General features: G+C 39.0%; 1 protein-coding gene across 1 annotated transcript in view; it reads left to right on the top strand.

The window, feature by feature from the left end:
* SLC35F1 (solute carrier family 35 member F1) overlaps positions 1-16,024 on the top strand; it is a 250,559-nt gene that overhangs the window by 219,934 nt on the left and 14,601 nt on the right. Inside the window, exons 6-7 of the mRNA XM_064447402.1 lie at positions 1,436-1,488; positions 6,812-6,966. Coding sequence (XP_064303472.1) covers positions 1,436-1,488; positions 6,812-6,966 — 208 coding nt within the window. The remainder of the gene's footprint in view (positions 1-1,435; positions 1,489-6,811; positions 6,967-16,024) is intronic.

Here is a 16,024-nt window from a genome sequence, read left to right as displayed (position 1 = left end):
CTTCCAGTCATCTCTTCTTCATTTCCTGCAAATGGTTTCTGGGAAGATTTGCTCCATAATCTTCGTGAAGGTTACCATAAGGCTGGCCAGGCTGTAGGTTTTTTTCTCTTTTTGAAACCAGATGTTGCATTTGTCTCTTTTCAGTCATCAGGGACCTCCTCCAATCACTACAACCTTTAGAGATCATTGTGGTTCCAATTCTTCAGTGAATCTGGCATCACTAAATGACAATTTCTGGCAAAGTTGCTCTCACCCCTCTTTGTTTCACAGATCATAATGCATCACAGTACATAGCATATTGTTTTAAACTCCTTTTGTATTGGATAGTCATAGTAGGAAAGCAATGTTCTTACATTTAAGTTGTATCAAAATTTGTTTGCCAGAACAAGAGATGTTGAAGTTTTACATTCTTCAGGACTTGCTGATAAAAGAAGCATATGCCTATGCATGCAAAGACACTTATAATTTAGTTATTTTGCAGACAAAGTTATCTTATTATTCTATACACAGTATTAGATTTGCCACACATCAGCAGCAAGCAAATTAGAATTTCCAGGATGCAAGTCTCTAGACCAGATTAATCTCGAAGGCACTGAGTGCCTGCAGTTTTACTATTAGACTTGGTCTTCCATATACCACTTTTTGTACTAGGTACTTTGTTTTTCAATCTATATAATTCTGTGTTTTATACCTGTTTAAAATAGTGTCCAGACAGCATGCAGAGTTCTGCACAGCAGGAATTAGCTGCAAATCACAGATCAGAGAAAGCAGTTAGCTGAGTGAAGACCTAGCTTGTGAGATACCTAATCTCCAAGGGTCTATGTGCCTGGATTTGGAAGAGCTGCCTTGTTAGAATTTTCTGGATCTGGGATTTTGATATTAATGTACAATGCAAGACTTAGAAGATGTTGAAAGTGGACTTTCACAGCTTGGGCCATCCTTTGCTTCGTTTCCTGACTTTCATAGCTGTGACTATTTGATCTTTCTCAGTGTGTAACAAATGACAGTATTCTCTGCAAAGCCAGCCTGTGATATCTATTTGACACTGCAGGGCCACTCTGAAGGGTGAATAACTCATACAGATAAATTATTAATCATTAAAGTTCGAAAGCTTTCAGAATATTAAGTCAGAATAATACAAGAGGATTGAACATATAGGGGGATGGGCACTTTGGGCAGGTATATAGAGGGCTGGAAATAAACCAGTACAAATTGTATGCTATCACGTCTGATTACTGCCCTGAAGATCTTTCAGATACATGGGCACAGGGATAATGCCAGAGTGGATTAGCAAAGTCTGATTGCATTTGGTTCCTACAGAGATTTTTTGTTATAAGGTTATTTATGTTGTTTTGTCCAGCATTTGAATTGAATGAGTGGAAGTAATTTAACTTCTGTTCTCTTCCATCAAATTTTGCCTTCTCTTCTCTTATAGTGCAATCATGGAACACAAAGAGCTGTTGAAAGTTCCCTGGGATTGGCAAATAGGTAAGAAAACTCTTCACCTCATTGAAGATAGTTGCTGAAGGAGGCGTGGAGACAAGCAATGTTTGGGGAGGGAGGCACAAAGTTTCACATGAGCCAATGTTTGTGACTTTTCTGCCAGTTACTGCCAAAGGTTGAACCACATGCCTCATAACCTTTCTTAAATGATCTGTTCTTCCATTGCCATATTATGTCTTCCTTGCACCATTAGGTTAAGCATATGAATGCCATAAGATAATTATTCAGACAGCCATGAAGTGAAACAATAATGGGGTTCCAGTTCTGAGATTCAATGCAACACTGGGACAAATAAATGAGGTGGTCATTAAGAGCCGAACCTTTTCAATGAATGACAAAGAAAATGGAATCTAACAAAAAAAATAGAAAAATACTTGCAGCGCATATTATAGACCCATAAACTCATTTCCAAGGGGAGCATTTCTGTATGCAAATGGTTTATTGCTTTCCAAGTAGTCTTGGTGGAATATAGCAGATGCTTCTTTTAGACAAGTTTAGGTAACATTGTGCACAATGAAGCTCTTATGGTGTTTTGCTACACAGTGGATTGCATGTTCCCATTTCAGTTTAGAAGCTGAGTTTATGATCTAAGACTCCCTTCTAATTAGCCCAACAAATTATTTGCTTTAAAGGCAAATCAACATTTGAGTCCCTATAATCACTCTTTTACTATTTATGGCAATAGAAGAAATAAAAGAATACTAATAGTATAGAGCTGATATACCTAGCAGGGGGTTCAAGCTTTGGCAATCCCCTGACAATAGCTTGTTACCTAGTTCCAGGATGAACATCAAAATGACAGCTCAGAAGTGTGCAAAGGCAACTGATTGTGTGGAGAGTCCCTGAGGACAGGGGATACAAGTTATGGAATACACTGTTTTTTTCTTTTAAACTGAGTTCACAGTATCCTCTCATCATTATAAACCTTAATAAAAACTCTATCTTTGACAAAACACGGCACCTAGAAGTCTTGGAGAGTTGGTGGTTGAACTGTAAAACTAAATGACAAATCAGTTTAAAGTATCCATGGAGAAATACTCTCAACTGCGTACTATAAGTGTATTGGCCTTCTTTAATCTGAGGTAATTAGCATAATTGCATCAGTGTTTGTTTATACTTCATGATAAGGAGCTCAGAGACATAATTAATCTGGTACTGATGGAACTGGCAATGGTCATTGACTTAATCTACCACTCATGTAAATGTCATATATACTTCTATGGGAGTTCTGTTGTAACTCAATATCAGTGAAATGTGCTATTAAAATAAAGTCTTACTTGGTCTGTGATGCCATGAAAACATCATTGAAAGTTAGTCACTAATTCTGAAGAGTCCCCACGCTTCATAAGGAGGAGATCATCTTAGCAAGAGCATTATAGATACATACTTGTTTTGTTAGAGCAATAATTGGAAATGCGGTGCAGTTGAACATGGATTAAAGGGTGACGGTTATGTGCAGTTTTGTGTTCTTCCCTGGCTTCTGCTACACTCAGTGTGCTTTCCATTGGATTGGCAGTGATACAAGGTTGTCAAGTAGTGATTGACAAATCTATGTCAGGGTGTTCACAGCCTTGTCCTGAATAGTTATCCACTGCGACAGACTCAAACTTGCAGTCCAGCAGAGTTAAATCATCAGCCTTCTGAATGATAGTGATAAAGTCACAGCAGGCAACCTAATAAATAACTCAAGGTGGCCTGTTGCCATCTGCCATAATTGTGCTATTAAGAATGGATGAACTACCTTTCAACTGATGTAAAATACAAATTATTTTGGAATATAAAGATCTAAAGCCAATCTGTTATGTCTATCATGTTTAAAACAGGCTGTGGTCCTCCCGGTTTTAATTTTGCAAATTCCCCTGATACATAGCATCATCTTCACACTTAGCATAAATCAGTGCAGCTCTGTTTGAATCCTTGAAGGTTTAAGTATTAATACTTGTTGACAACCTGACTGAAAGGAGAATGATTATACTGTTCTGACTGAGTGGTTTCATATGAGACCATGACATGTTTTGTAGAGTGATATATGAGATAATAACAAATAAATTAACATCAGTTTTATTTAAGAGAAAATCCAGTTTGGATCTCCAGGGAAGTGTTCAGTGTTACAGGGGGTTTGAATATTTCTGAATGGTCTTTGTTCCAAGAAAACAGCATGAAAAATCGTAAGTGATTCCATTTCATCCCAATGAAACAATAGGTTTTGGAGTAAAAATGTGAAGGTTAAAACACACAACATTCAACCAGCATGCTCAGGATCTAAAACAGAAGTTCCCAAGGCTTATTAATCTTGCTGGTACTTGGGCTACTTTAGAGCAGTCCCTGTGGCCAGATCCTGGCCATCTGTGTGAAGATACCCAGTCTTAAAACAAGTGAGGAGATACTGAGGGATTAGGGCTTGTTCAGCCTGCAGAAGAGAAGGCTTCAGGGAGTTAGCTACAAGGAGGTTATCAAAAGGACAGAGCCAAGGTTTTCACAGTGGTGCATGGCAGGAGGATGATGGACAACAGGCAGAAGTGGAAATGCGAGATTCAGACTGGATAAAAAGAAAATCTTCTTCACACTGAGGACAGGCAGGCAGTGGAGCAGGTTGCCTAGAGAGGTTGTCTCCATCCTCAGAGGTTTCAAGACCAGGCTGGACAAAGTCCTGAGCAACCTAGTCTGATCTCATGGCTGAGCCTGGTTGGAGCAGGGTTGGAACTAGGGACTTCTGAGCTCCTTTCCAACCTGAATCATCCCACGATCCTATGATCCTAAGTGCCCAGTTCAGACACTTATGAGGCATTCGCACCCGAACAGGCAAAACACCTGAACAGGCGAAACTGGTGACCTTAACCATCAGGGTGAGCACTGAAAGACAAGACGGGATTCCTTCCACCAACTTTAGATATCCGGGACATCGACATCTCATTTACTTAGATAGACTCCCTTTATCAGCAGCAAGAATAAACAGGCATGACAGAAATCATACTAGCTGGTGTCTGAAAGACATTGACAATCTGCACCCTACAATTTCCCAATCTCTTCATTGACCACCAACCCTCAGTATGTGTCCAGAGTTAGGTGTAAAGAATCCCACCCACAGCTGCCTTCCTGCAGATGAAGCCTTCAGTTCAGGACAATGCCAGCGTATCAGAAAATAGACAGTTATGAATTATGAGCTTTTCAGGGTTTAACACAGAACAGCTGGTCAGCAGATCATTACAAAAGCACCTCCTAACCTACCAGGTTGCTTCCTTCTAGTGCCTGCTACTGGCAGTTTGTGCTGGTGACTCTGTGCCTGGCTAGTCCCAGCACCTGGGACTGCAGCACTAGTGGTGATTCCCAAGGCTGCTGTTAGCACTGCAGGGGTACCCAAGCTGCTGAGGCTCCAAACCTTTTACTTAAAATGTATTTTTGGTCTGAAAATTGGCCCTCCAAGAAGCAATGTCTGAAAACCATATGATGTTATTTCCAGTTTGCTTATTGTCACCGCTAAATGCCATTCAGCTGGTGGGTATTACATGTATTTTTAAGATGTAAATGCAACGCTGCTTTACATTCACCCCTGATAGGACAGTTACAGTTTAAGCAATTTTTCATTGGAACTGAAATGCCCTTTGGAAAAGCAGCCTGTGAAGTGCATGTAGTTGGCTGCCAAAGAATATGAACACCAAGGCAGAACCATAAAATTATACTGTTAGTTGAGAGCATAACCCAGCAAGCACCTGAATATGTGTGTTAAATCCAGACTGACTAGCAGGGGCTCGGTGGACCAGCTGGTAGTTTGCAGGCTGTACTTTAAGAATGCTGACTTTGTGTCCAGAATGGCTTTTGCACCTGACCTGCTCTTGATTAAGCCTGGAAGAAAAGCTGACTTAATGCTCATGTATGCAAACAATTTCTCATTGATCAAAACTATGCTCCATTTGATGCAGTCGTTTGCCTGCTACTGAGGAGTTGCAGAGTTTGCATAAAGCAACTCTTTCAAGCACTGCCAAAGACTGATTCCATTGTTACCCATATACAATGCAACGTTAAAAGTTTGCTACCTGTTATTAAAAGCAGTTCTTACCATGATTATCCATATTCTGAATATAAATTCAAATTTGTTATCATGCCATAACAATTGATATACAGACACTGACATTTTGTGACTGCAATATTTGTTTCAGATGAAGGTACACTTCAGTTCAGATGCTTCTAAGGGACTCAAACTATCACAGCTGATTTTGTCCTTTAGCTAGCTTTCCTAAAGAGTTTTTAACTAAGTGGATCCACAAGCAGATACAAATCATATGGGCTTCCCCACCCCACCCCACCCCTTCTATTTCCTTTCAGGACTTTGGCAATCAGATTTTCTGCAACTTTTAGTCAATAACAACATGCTCTGAAGAGCTAGCGTTAGTCTAAATTTAGGCTCGTGCAAATATCTGCTGGGAATTCTGCAGCCTAAGAAATTCTGTGGCCTAAGAAATATCATTTGCATGAGAGCAGATGAGTGTAGTGTTTGCTGTTTTTTTATCTTCATATTGATTAATGTGCCTTGGGATTTATCAAGTAATAACTGAAGTAATGAATTCTTTCCCAGTAAGTTATTTAGGTTTTTTAATTAAGTTAGGTTTTTACTTTACTGTATTTTTATTATATTAGTGTCTAACAATCTAATTTGTGTGAGGCACTCTGTAAACATGTATCAAGAAATAGTCCTAGCTCTGGAAAGTTTTAGTAAGGAATGCAAACAAAAAGTGGTAGAGGAACGGAAGCACAAAACTGTGAAGTTATTTATCAGGTTTGGTGGCAAAATAGGACTACGACCTCTGTCACTTGAGTGCTGTCCTTATGCATTCATCCATTGGCTTATTAACTCCTCTGCAAATACTTTTGCATTCATTTTTTGGGTCCGTTCCCAGAAAATATTGTCTGCTCCACCCAACTCAGGTGAACTCAGTTGGTGTTGGTGACATTCAGCTCCTTAAGAGACTGGATTTGATGTGTCCAAATGCATCGTTTCATCCTAATTTATGGACATGAGGTATTCACTAGTAATATAAGACACCAATTTAAAACAGCACTGCTATTATGGGGACCACAGAGAGCAGACCTTGTGTCAACTGCTGGGTAGGTATGGTTTTTACTGGTTTTCGTATATATTTAGAATGATGCTCTTAATCTGTATATATATGTGCATCTTAATAATTTGAACCCATGTTTTTTTTGAAAATCGTTCTTCATCCTTCTCTAAAAACACAGCCTTCTTCCTCCCAACACAAGTGGTTTCTGCAGGCTATGGAAGTTCACTTTGCGTCTTGTTTCTCTTCTGCAGGTTTGCTGTATGTTGGCTTTAGTGCCTGTATGTTTGGCCTCTACAGCTTTATGCCAGTGGTCATAAAGAAAACCAGTGCTACTGCCGTCAACCTCTCCCTGCTCACAGCTGACCTATACAGTCTCTTCTGTGGATTATTCCTCTTCCACTACAAGGTATGTAGAAATGAGATATATATTTGGGTAATAGCTGTAAGCCTGAAGAAATAACAATGCAGAACAAAGTAACAAAAGAAGTCTCCAAGCTTTGCTAGATGTACACAGCAAAAGGGGTTTTTTTATATGTACTTCAGGCTTCCCACACAAAAACCAGTTTTATTTTATGATTTCCAGTTCTTAAAGAGAGCTCATTTGGTCTGGTTATTACAAGTTTTAATATTTGTGTACCTGTTCACCAGCAACTGTATTACTTATTTCATTTTACTTATTTCATTTTACTTATCAGAGTTCACTTTTAACTGCTGTGACCAGACCCAGGGTGGCAGCATGAAGGGAAGGACTCTTCCAAAAATCCCATGGAAATTTTTTGCCTGGTAACGAGGTTGTTTCATTCATGCTGATTCTGAATTTATTACTCGTAATTGTCCATGAATTATACCTTTCTTGTCAGCCAAACCAATGGCTTGCCTGTTAGTATAAATGCCAAAATGTGCAGCAGATCTGTGTTGAAATTAAACTTTTGTCTCTCAGGTCCTCTAATATTTGCAAGACTGTATTGCAGAGGCACACGTTTGGTCTCCAGTTGCAGGGAATGGCACTTCATTATTCACAAGTATCCTTCACAGTGTCCGTCATATGAAAGTGGCATCAGGGTGCCATAGGCTTTGTACCATCATTTATGCATAAGAGGGAGGTTACTTGGTAACCAAAATGGTGGACCAGAGAAGTGTTAGGCAAATGAAAGCCTTCAAATACTGAGTAGCTAACCAATGCAAACCAGATTTTGTGATGCTAAGGGTACCTAAATGAATCTGAACGAGACAGTGAAAGTTCAAAGGTTCAGCCCCCTTTAAGATCCATAATGAAAAAAGTGATCAGGAGGAGAAGGCTCAGAACTGAAAAGTTTCCTGGTTGAAAGCCAGGTCTCATCGTCTGTCCTGACAGGAGAGTTGAGTTCCACCTCTGAAGTAGCTGGTGGTCCCCTCTGCGCCTTATTCGTCTGATTAGAAAACTGAAAATCTCATTCTCCTATGGTTAACCGTATCACGCAATCTTGTTCAAAAACTCTTATCAAACTCTTACTTCAGCCTATTTAGGTCTTTCACCTCCTCTGCTCTCTTTGGGATACTGCTTCAGAACATCACTGCTCCAAAAGTTAGAAACCGTATTTCCAGAATAAATTTACTTGTGGCCAGTTTTGATCCACTTGTTCTGCCAAGAGTATCCCTTAGCATGAAGAGTGCCCCCGTCTCCTTGGCATTCTGCTCCATTGGTGTATCAATAGAGCAACCATATCCTCTCTCAGGCCCAAGTTCACTAGTCAGAGCAAGCCACACTCTCACCTGTTCACCTGAGCACCTCTCTGTCCTTCTCTGCACCTCATCTAGTTGTATTTCATCCTTCCTGAGATAGTCCCTTCAACTTGAGAAGCAGGAAGGATCCCTCTAGCATATGGTACAATGCTCTTGTCTCTCGGTTTCTTCAGGAAACATGTTACCTCCTAAATAGTAAGATTGTATTTACTTTTTTCATCACTGCTTTTCCTCTGTGGTTTGCACTCATCCTGCAATCCATGTAACTCATGTGTGTCTCTTCTTTGTTCTTCCCAGCTGAAGTGCTGACAGGGAGAGGACCTTTGTCAGGACTTTGTGGAACGGCCTTTACCTGAAATGTAGTGTTAACTTCCTGAGCTGTCAGTGTCTCCTTTCGTGCCCTTCAAACTTACGTTGCAGAGGAAATTTGAAAAGAGAGGCTATATTCACAGAACAACTAGATTTAAAAGCCCAGTTAATTATCTGGTTACTTCTTTAGTTACCATGTTTTTATCCTTGGTCAGACCACCTCCTCCTTTTCTTTCTGGTTTACTATCAGGTGTTGTTTTATATGAGGAATTAGAACTGTGAAATGTGCAACTTGCACTCAACAATGAAGTCTAATATGTTAACATTAAAGGATCTAAATTAATTCCCCTCCTAAGACTGTGTACTCTTGTTTGTTTTCTAGCTTCTAAAATGCTGTTTCTTTCCCAGCCCAGCTGTACGTCTCCTTCAGATACACATCTCATTCCACGTATTGCTCCACTGGCCAATGGGCGAAGCCCCACTTCACTGGGAAGCAAATGGTTTTATGCTGAATTAGGAGCAACTGAGCAATTTAGTGCCCCTTGCAGAATATAATTTCATGAGGCTTTCAAGAAACAGTTATGATTTTTTCCCTGTGCTGCTACTTTTATCACCAGACAGGTTTATTGCACCTAGAGCAGTAAATTTATGAAAATCCATGGAAAATGCAGGAAAATAGTGTAACTGGGCTTTAGAGCCTCTGAAACAAAACTGAGGGGAAGGTCGTGCTTGAAGTGTTTTGAGTTGTTAGCATTTCATTTTTTAATAATACAGACTTGCAACATCATGACACGCGGGACAGTTTATAAACAGCTGCATTTATATTCTTACCCCATATGCACATATCATTGTAGTGTGTTGAACAGTTCCCAGGCCTGCGGAAGCTAGAAATAAAGCAGGTCAACTTGACACAACTCTGGTGACATAGTTGTAATTCAAGATGGTAATTGTTCAAGGTGTTATTGCATTAAAATATAATGATTTATGACTTTCAATTTGAGATTACTAGATTGTAGCGCATCATTCTTAAAATTATCTGCATCCCCAAAATAAAAGCTCTCCTTTTAGTTCTTCTGTAATCAATAATTGATTCCAAATATTGCAGCGGATGGGAAAAGGTTTCTGGCCTCTTTGGTAGCTGAATATTGGCCACTGCCAATATTCCTGCTTTGAAAAACAAAGGCCATCAGAGTCCTAAAACCTAACAGGTTGCTAACAGGTTTACACGACGGTAAACAGCTTGGGAACCAAACAAGATGTGATACAAATGTGAGATATGCTGTGCAGAGGGATGTCTAGGCATAGTATGGAGGAAATGCAATGTTCTGAGTAACAGGACTGTCCTTGCCCTGTCAGAGACTGCAATAGCCACTCTTTGTCATGGATACGCTGACACCAGTGGCGCTGGGGGATTCAGGGCCAGCTCTCCAGGTGTACAGGTTTGGAACTTATGTATAGCTTCAGTTATTTTTTAGGTTAGGAGGTGTTCTTTTTTACATTGAGTCTCAGCCTTAGCTTTATTTTTACGTGAATTTTTAAAGTTCATACCTTTCATTTGCAAGCCGTATGTTGTTCTTTAGTCATTCTAAGCAAATTGGGTTCTCACTAAATAATCTAAGCAGTTTATTTTATGTTTTCCACCAGCTAGAGCATGCATACTGATTGTGTTCTGCACCAGCAGGTCGAGTCATACTATATTATACCATTACTTAGCAAGCCAAGCACAATCAATTATATTCTGCCTTGGCAAATTCATTCATTATTTTATCCAAGATGCAACTATAAAAATTCAGAATTTCTGGATATAGTAGCAATTTCAAAATGAAGAAAATGCATATATTTAATAATAAATCAAGGAACTTGTATATCTTGATTTAGAATCATGGCGAGTATCTGTGACAAAGGACTTGGCTACACAGAAGAACATGATACTCAAAGCACTAGACATCTGAAATTATGCTAGCTGAAACCTTGCTTGCTGATGCTTCTGAAAATGACTTTTCAATGCTAATTCCCTCCAACGGAAGGGAGCAGATGACAGCCTTCCCACTACCTCAAGACACAAACCATAAGAGAGTGGTTTTAACCTAATGGAGAAGAGAGATTACAAGTTGGGGGCAATAGGTTCCAGTTTCATTTTTGCCAGCACAGATCCTAAGCAATGCCCATGAATTCGGGATTTACATAGACTGCACTTAGATGAAAATTTGGCCCTTATGGGGAATGGCTCTTTCTTCTTCTGGAAGCAAAGGAGAAGAATTAAGAGCCTCCATTAAAAGCATGTACTTTACTGCCCTGATCCAAATTGCTGAAGCCAGTATGAGCTTTTCTGCTGGCTTCAGTGGGCTTCAGTCCATTTACCTTAATTAGGGAAGTCTGCCACTCAGGGAATAATATTTTTTAAAAATTCACAGTTTCATGGCTGTGGAGATAAAGACCATGCCTTATTGTGACTCCATATGCTTCACACAGTCCTTTTCATTGTTAGCGAAGGATGGGTATGATGTCTGTGGTTTGGGAGCAGGAGGTAGAATTGGTTTGGTTTGGGGGAGGATTGTTTGTTTATTAGTTAGATTTTTACTTGGCAACCATCCATAAACACCTGAGAGACTTTTCCCAATCATCTGACCAAGCTGAGAAAATACTTCAAATGATGTTCTCACTTTTTTTTTAAAACTTACCTGCAAATATAAGCTGAAGTCAGTAAGATCCTTTTCTTTGCTTGCACCTGTTAGGAGACTGACACGTATTTTAAACTTTGACAGTGGTGATGTCAGTGGTGCATCATTATTTCTAGTAGAGCAGGCAGTGCAGGCTAAACAACTATTTTTTACATTATTACTTCCTCAGTTGTATACTTTAGGATATTTTCCTGATTAAATTGGATATGCAAGCTGCTTGACTCATAGACTCTGTTTGAATAGAATTTAATCTCACAGGGCCTTTATTCCGGTGAAGGCTTCTAAGCCTTTGATAAAGGATGAGGATAAATCAAATTACTAGTTAATTCTTTGTGCCATTGGTAATGTGTAGAAACCTATGCGTATGTTCCCCTTTCTTTTCCAGAGTACTATATTTCTTACAGTGGGACTCGCTTTCAACAATTCTGTTCCCATGAAGCTGTACTGTCTGCGTGCCTTTCATCTGAGTGGCATTTTAAAAGATTATTTTTCACATTTCTTTAAATTTAGTTAGTTGAATTTCCTCCTCCAAATAATAATAAATTAGAAAATAGTTAGGTGTCTATATTTGAAGAGCTACCTTCAGGTGGAAAGGCGCTAGGTGCATCTTTGGTCACACTGGAATGTATATTCCTGTGACAGAAGGGACCACAGCTGCTCACCCTTCGAGGCTGCAAGATACTGTACAATAAAAAAAGCTATGAAGTAAAATGACAAAAAAGAGTAGAAGCTGGAAAATGAAATTACTCCCACAAAAATATTGCATAGTCTGACAGTAGATCTTTAACAACACAGCACAGATATGGCAGGTTTCTGAAAGTACTGCATTGTTAAAAGGATATCTCTTGCTTTCGCAGTGTTATCTTGCAATAGATTCATTAGTTGCAAAGCATGAATAGTGAAACATGAATACTCACTGTTTTGGAGACATCAAAAAAGAGTGTAAAAGGGGTGGCATTCATTTGGAAGAAGTTGCAATGAAAGCCTCAATATCAATAATTTTATTTCAGACACTAGCTCATCACAAATGTCAAGTTTTGTAGGTTGTTTTCAGGGCATATAGCTTGGGATTTTTATTTTTTTTTTCTCATTAAAAGGCTGCTCACAATAGAAGTGGTTAGGAGTTATCTTGCAAAATACTTTTTTTTTTTTTTGAAAATGCCCAATTATCGAAACAGAAATGCTAAGTGAAAACATCCTGGTTTTGGTACGCTCCCAAGGAAACACAGGCTGGCATTTCTCAGGCCCTGACTGTCCTTTTGCCTGTTCATAAGAGGTTGCAGCGGTGCACTGTTTTCAGCCAGGTATTATGGGAGTGGAAGATCTCAGGCACCAGAAAACACAAGTTATGCAGCTCGTAGATTCTGGAAACCAGAGAACAAATCTCGGTTCTGCATTAGGCAGTCCAGAACCCCAAGAAGGAGCTTTTAAGGCTTCCAGGCATCTGCCATGGAGATAAACCTGGCAGCTGCAGTCAGCGGTTGCCAGAGTTTTCAGCAAGCATACTTTGTTTTAGAAACTACAGCTTTAGGTGTTTCATAAAAGAAGCAAACGCAGGATTTCTGTTCTTGAAATAGCTTCAGTTTCTACTTCACATCTCAGTTTAGGAATTTTCTTCTTTTCTTTAATTACAGAGCAACGGTTTGGTTTCCTAGCCGGGAACTAGTTCATAATTACAGCAAGGGAACAGCCAGGAGTTGATCTACCTACCTATGCATGGGTTTATATTCTCTTAACTGTGTAGGTTAGATTTCTTAATATTCTTAGTGAATGACAGGTTAACAAGGTTTACTGCCAACAGCACTGTTCTGTGCCTTCCTACTCCACACCTGGTTGTCAACTCTTTTTTGGGGTTTTGTATCAACGATTAGATGGTCATAACATTTATTTTCTTTCTCCATTTCTCTCCCCTTTTTATTGTGTGTAAGTTTTGAATCAAACTTTTTATGTCTCAGTATCACATCTTCCTGCATAGCTTAAGTGCTAAAATGGTAAAAGATTTGTTTGCAATTTCAAAAGCGCTTTTCAATTTGACACATTTATACTCCTTTTAAATACCTGCAAAACATAGGTATGGAAGTAAATTTTCATTTGTATAAAAGGTGTTTGAGGCCAGTTGAAACTCGTGTAATCACTAAATAGAACCGATTTCAGACTGAAGTAGGAAGTAGTTTATACTGGCAATCCAACCAGTCCGGTGAAAAAAAGCACCACTATGTGACTGAGTTCTGCCTTTGGTCGTAGTGGATAGCAAATTGCCTAGTGGATATTGACTACTCAAAAGAATACATGAAATGAAAAAAGAACGTAAATGTTAACGGTAGTAAACAAATGTGTAAAATCAGCCTGTTCACAGATGGTCCCCAGAGAAAGAAGAGAGGCAGTGTGTCTGCCTGTGCAATCTACTTAAATTGATGGTCAGAGTTGCTTGCAACGAACCACTTAAGTGCTCTGACCTACAAGGCACTGGGAAGTGATCTACTTACCTAATAGTAAGAACTTGTTATTTTTCAAACAAAATAAAGAACAAAGGTTTTACATCTTCACATAGAACCTATTAGTTTCCTCTAAGTTTTTTTTTATACAAAATGAAGAGGAACCACAAGATTGTAAGTTTCCAATATTGACATTTCCCTATATGGACAGTGTTACGCTGAGGGTTGATATTGCATTCAGTTGTTATAAAATACTCTTTCTTAAGTCCTGAACAAAGAGTTGTCTTTGGAGAATGAGTTGAACATGGATAATAAAGAAGAATACGTTTTGACTGCTTGAAGAAGGTAATTCACATCACTGTCATGGGACCTGAGTTTTCAACACCTTGCAGAACGCTGAGTCCATCATCCCCAAGTCTTCATTGCTTTCTTGGCAGGGGTAGGTGAGGGAGAGCACTGTTCAGGGAACTAGTGAGAAATCATTAGGAAATTGGGGGTGCTTGTGTGTAACTCAGGATGCTGTTTCATTTTGTATCTAATTTGAAGTCACTGCTGTTTGCAGTCAGAAGAGGTGATCCCACTAGTCTCTTCTGTCCCCATCTCTGCCCCCAGGCTCAACAGCTCTCCAGACACATGAGCACTGTGACAGCCAAAGGGAAGCAACAGCAATACCTAGTGGAACATGCAATGGTATCCTTACATTTAGCATAGGCCTCCATCCATCAATCATTTTCATTTAGAGTTAGTAGTTGGATATTATTAACTTAAAGAAATGCAAAAAGCCAAGTATCATAATAATGGGCTTTGAACACTTGGAGTCAAATAATGGTTATCTCAAATTACCTTGTTTGAATTATTTTTGTGTTTCAATATAAGAGAAAAGTTGTTCAGAGATCTCTTAAATATACCACAGAGTATATTATGAAGTTTAATTCTTGCACTCTGAAGGAAATAAAGTGTTTTGGAAAAAGTAGTGAAGAGCCTTGTGGAAGGTAAAGGTGAAGTGCTTATAATTCCTACCCAATATCAAAGCACAGACATACTAGCAGAAATCTTCCTTTTATTGGAAATAATTAACTCTCAAATGATAAACCTTCAACAAAACTGTATGAGTTTTAAAGGTGCTGGTGAGCATGGACTAAAAAATGAAATTTGGGGGAGTGGAGCAATACAAATGCATAACAACAGAGAACAAGACAATGGTTTGAATGAACTGCAGAAAGCAAATAATAGTGTAATGAAAACTGTATTTTATTACAAGAAAAAGCACAGACAGAAAAACATAACAAAGACATCCTATTAAAAGCTGGATCTTACTGAAAACGTACCTTTTCCAAATGAATATGAAAACAAAGACCAAGAGGCTGACTTTGATAATTATTTGTGTGGGGGGAAAAATTAAATGAGAACCTCATCATTTCTCAAGTCACACATACTTTTGAAGACAAGGGATTGCAATGAATGTGTCAAGTTACATTCCTCAGCAATAATTTGCAACCCAGAGGAGACAGCCAAAAACAAAAATAATGAATTATGATTCTTCAAATTCAGTGCTATTTCCACGTTAGCATATGGAAACAAAGGCTAGAAGTTCCCCAGAGATGTAGACAGAATTATCTTGGAAACAAATGCTAAGGGTTAAGTCCAATAGCTCAATTTCTTACAGAATTAAGTCCTTGTTTCCAGAATTGAAGGTAGAATATTTAGGAAGTGTGTTAAGAATTATGCCTGGCCATCCACATGGCCCATGAGCTGGTGGGGAGAAACATATGTAAAATTGGAAATGAATTCATTTATCTGTTTTGATTAACTAACTGGCTTGAAGTGCTTTCTCCAGTTGTGCCTCTTACCAGCCAAATCAATAAATGCTACAGATATACAGGGTTAAAGCATCCAAATTACCTTCTATTTCCTACTAAAATGAAGGAATGAATCAACAGGCAGACATCAGTCAGAAGGCATCACTTCTACATGCTTTCAATCTAAGCAGTAAGGTGTTTTATTAACTGCAAGAAAGTCTTCAAAAAGCATCTTCTTTTTGTCTAAACTCCTTCTTCCCACTGAACTGGAAGCTTTCAAGCCCATTATATGGGATAGATACTTGTCGTCAGCACTGCTGCTAAGCAACTTGGTTAACTGGAGTAAACTTCTGGAGTTATTCCCACCACCTGCATGTGTTAAGTTTAGCAAGCAAGAGTATCTACTCTTTAAGGTCTTTAAAAGGCTTAAATTGGCCTGAAGGAGATCTGAAATTACTTTGACTTAAAGCAATCTGGATTTTTTATCTTAAGTACAAGAGGAGAACTTGTAGGGGAGA

Source organism: Phalacrocorax carbo, chromosome 3, assembly GCF_963921805.1.
Source record: "Phalacrocorax carbo chromosome 3, bPhaCar2.1, whole genome shotgun sequence".
In the NCBI taxonomy this organism is placed as follows: Eukaryota; Metazoa; Chordata; class Aves; order Suliformes; family Phalacrocoracidae; genus Phalacrocorax; species Phalacrocorax carbo.
This window is presented reverse-complemented; position numbering and strand designations above follow the sequence as displayed.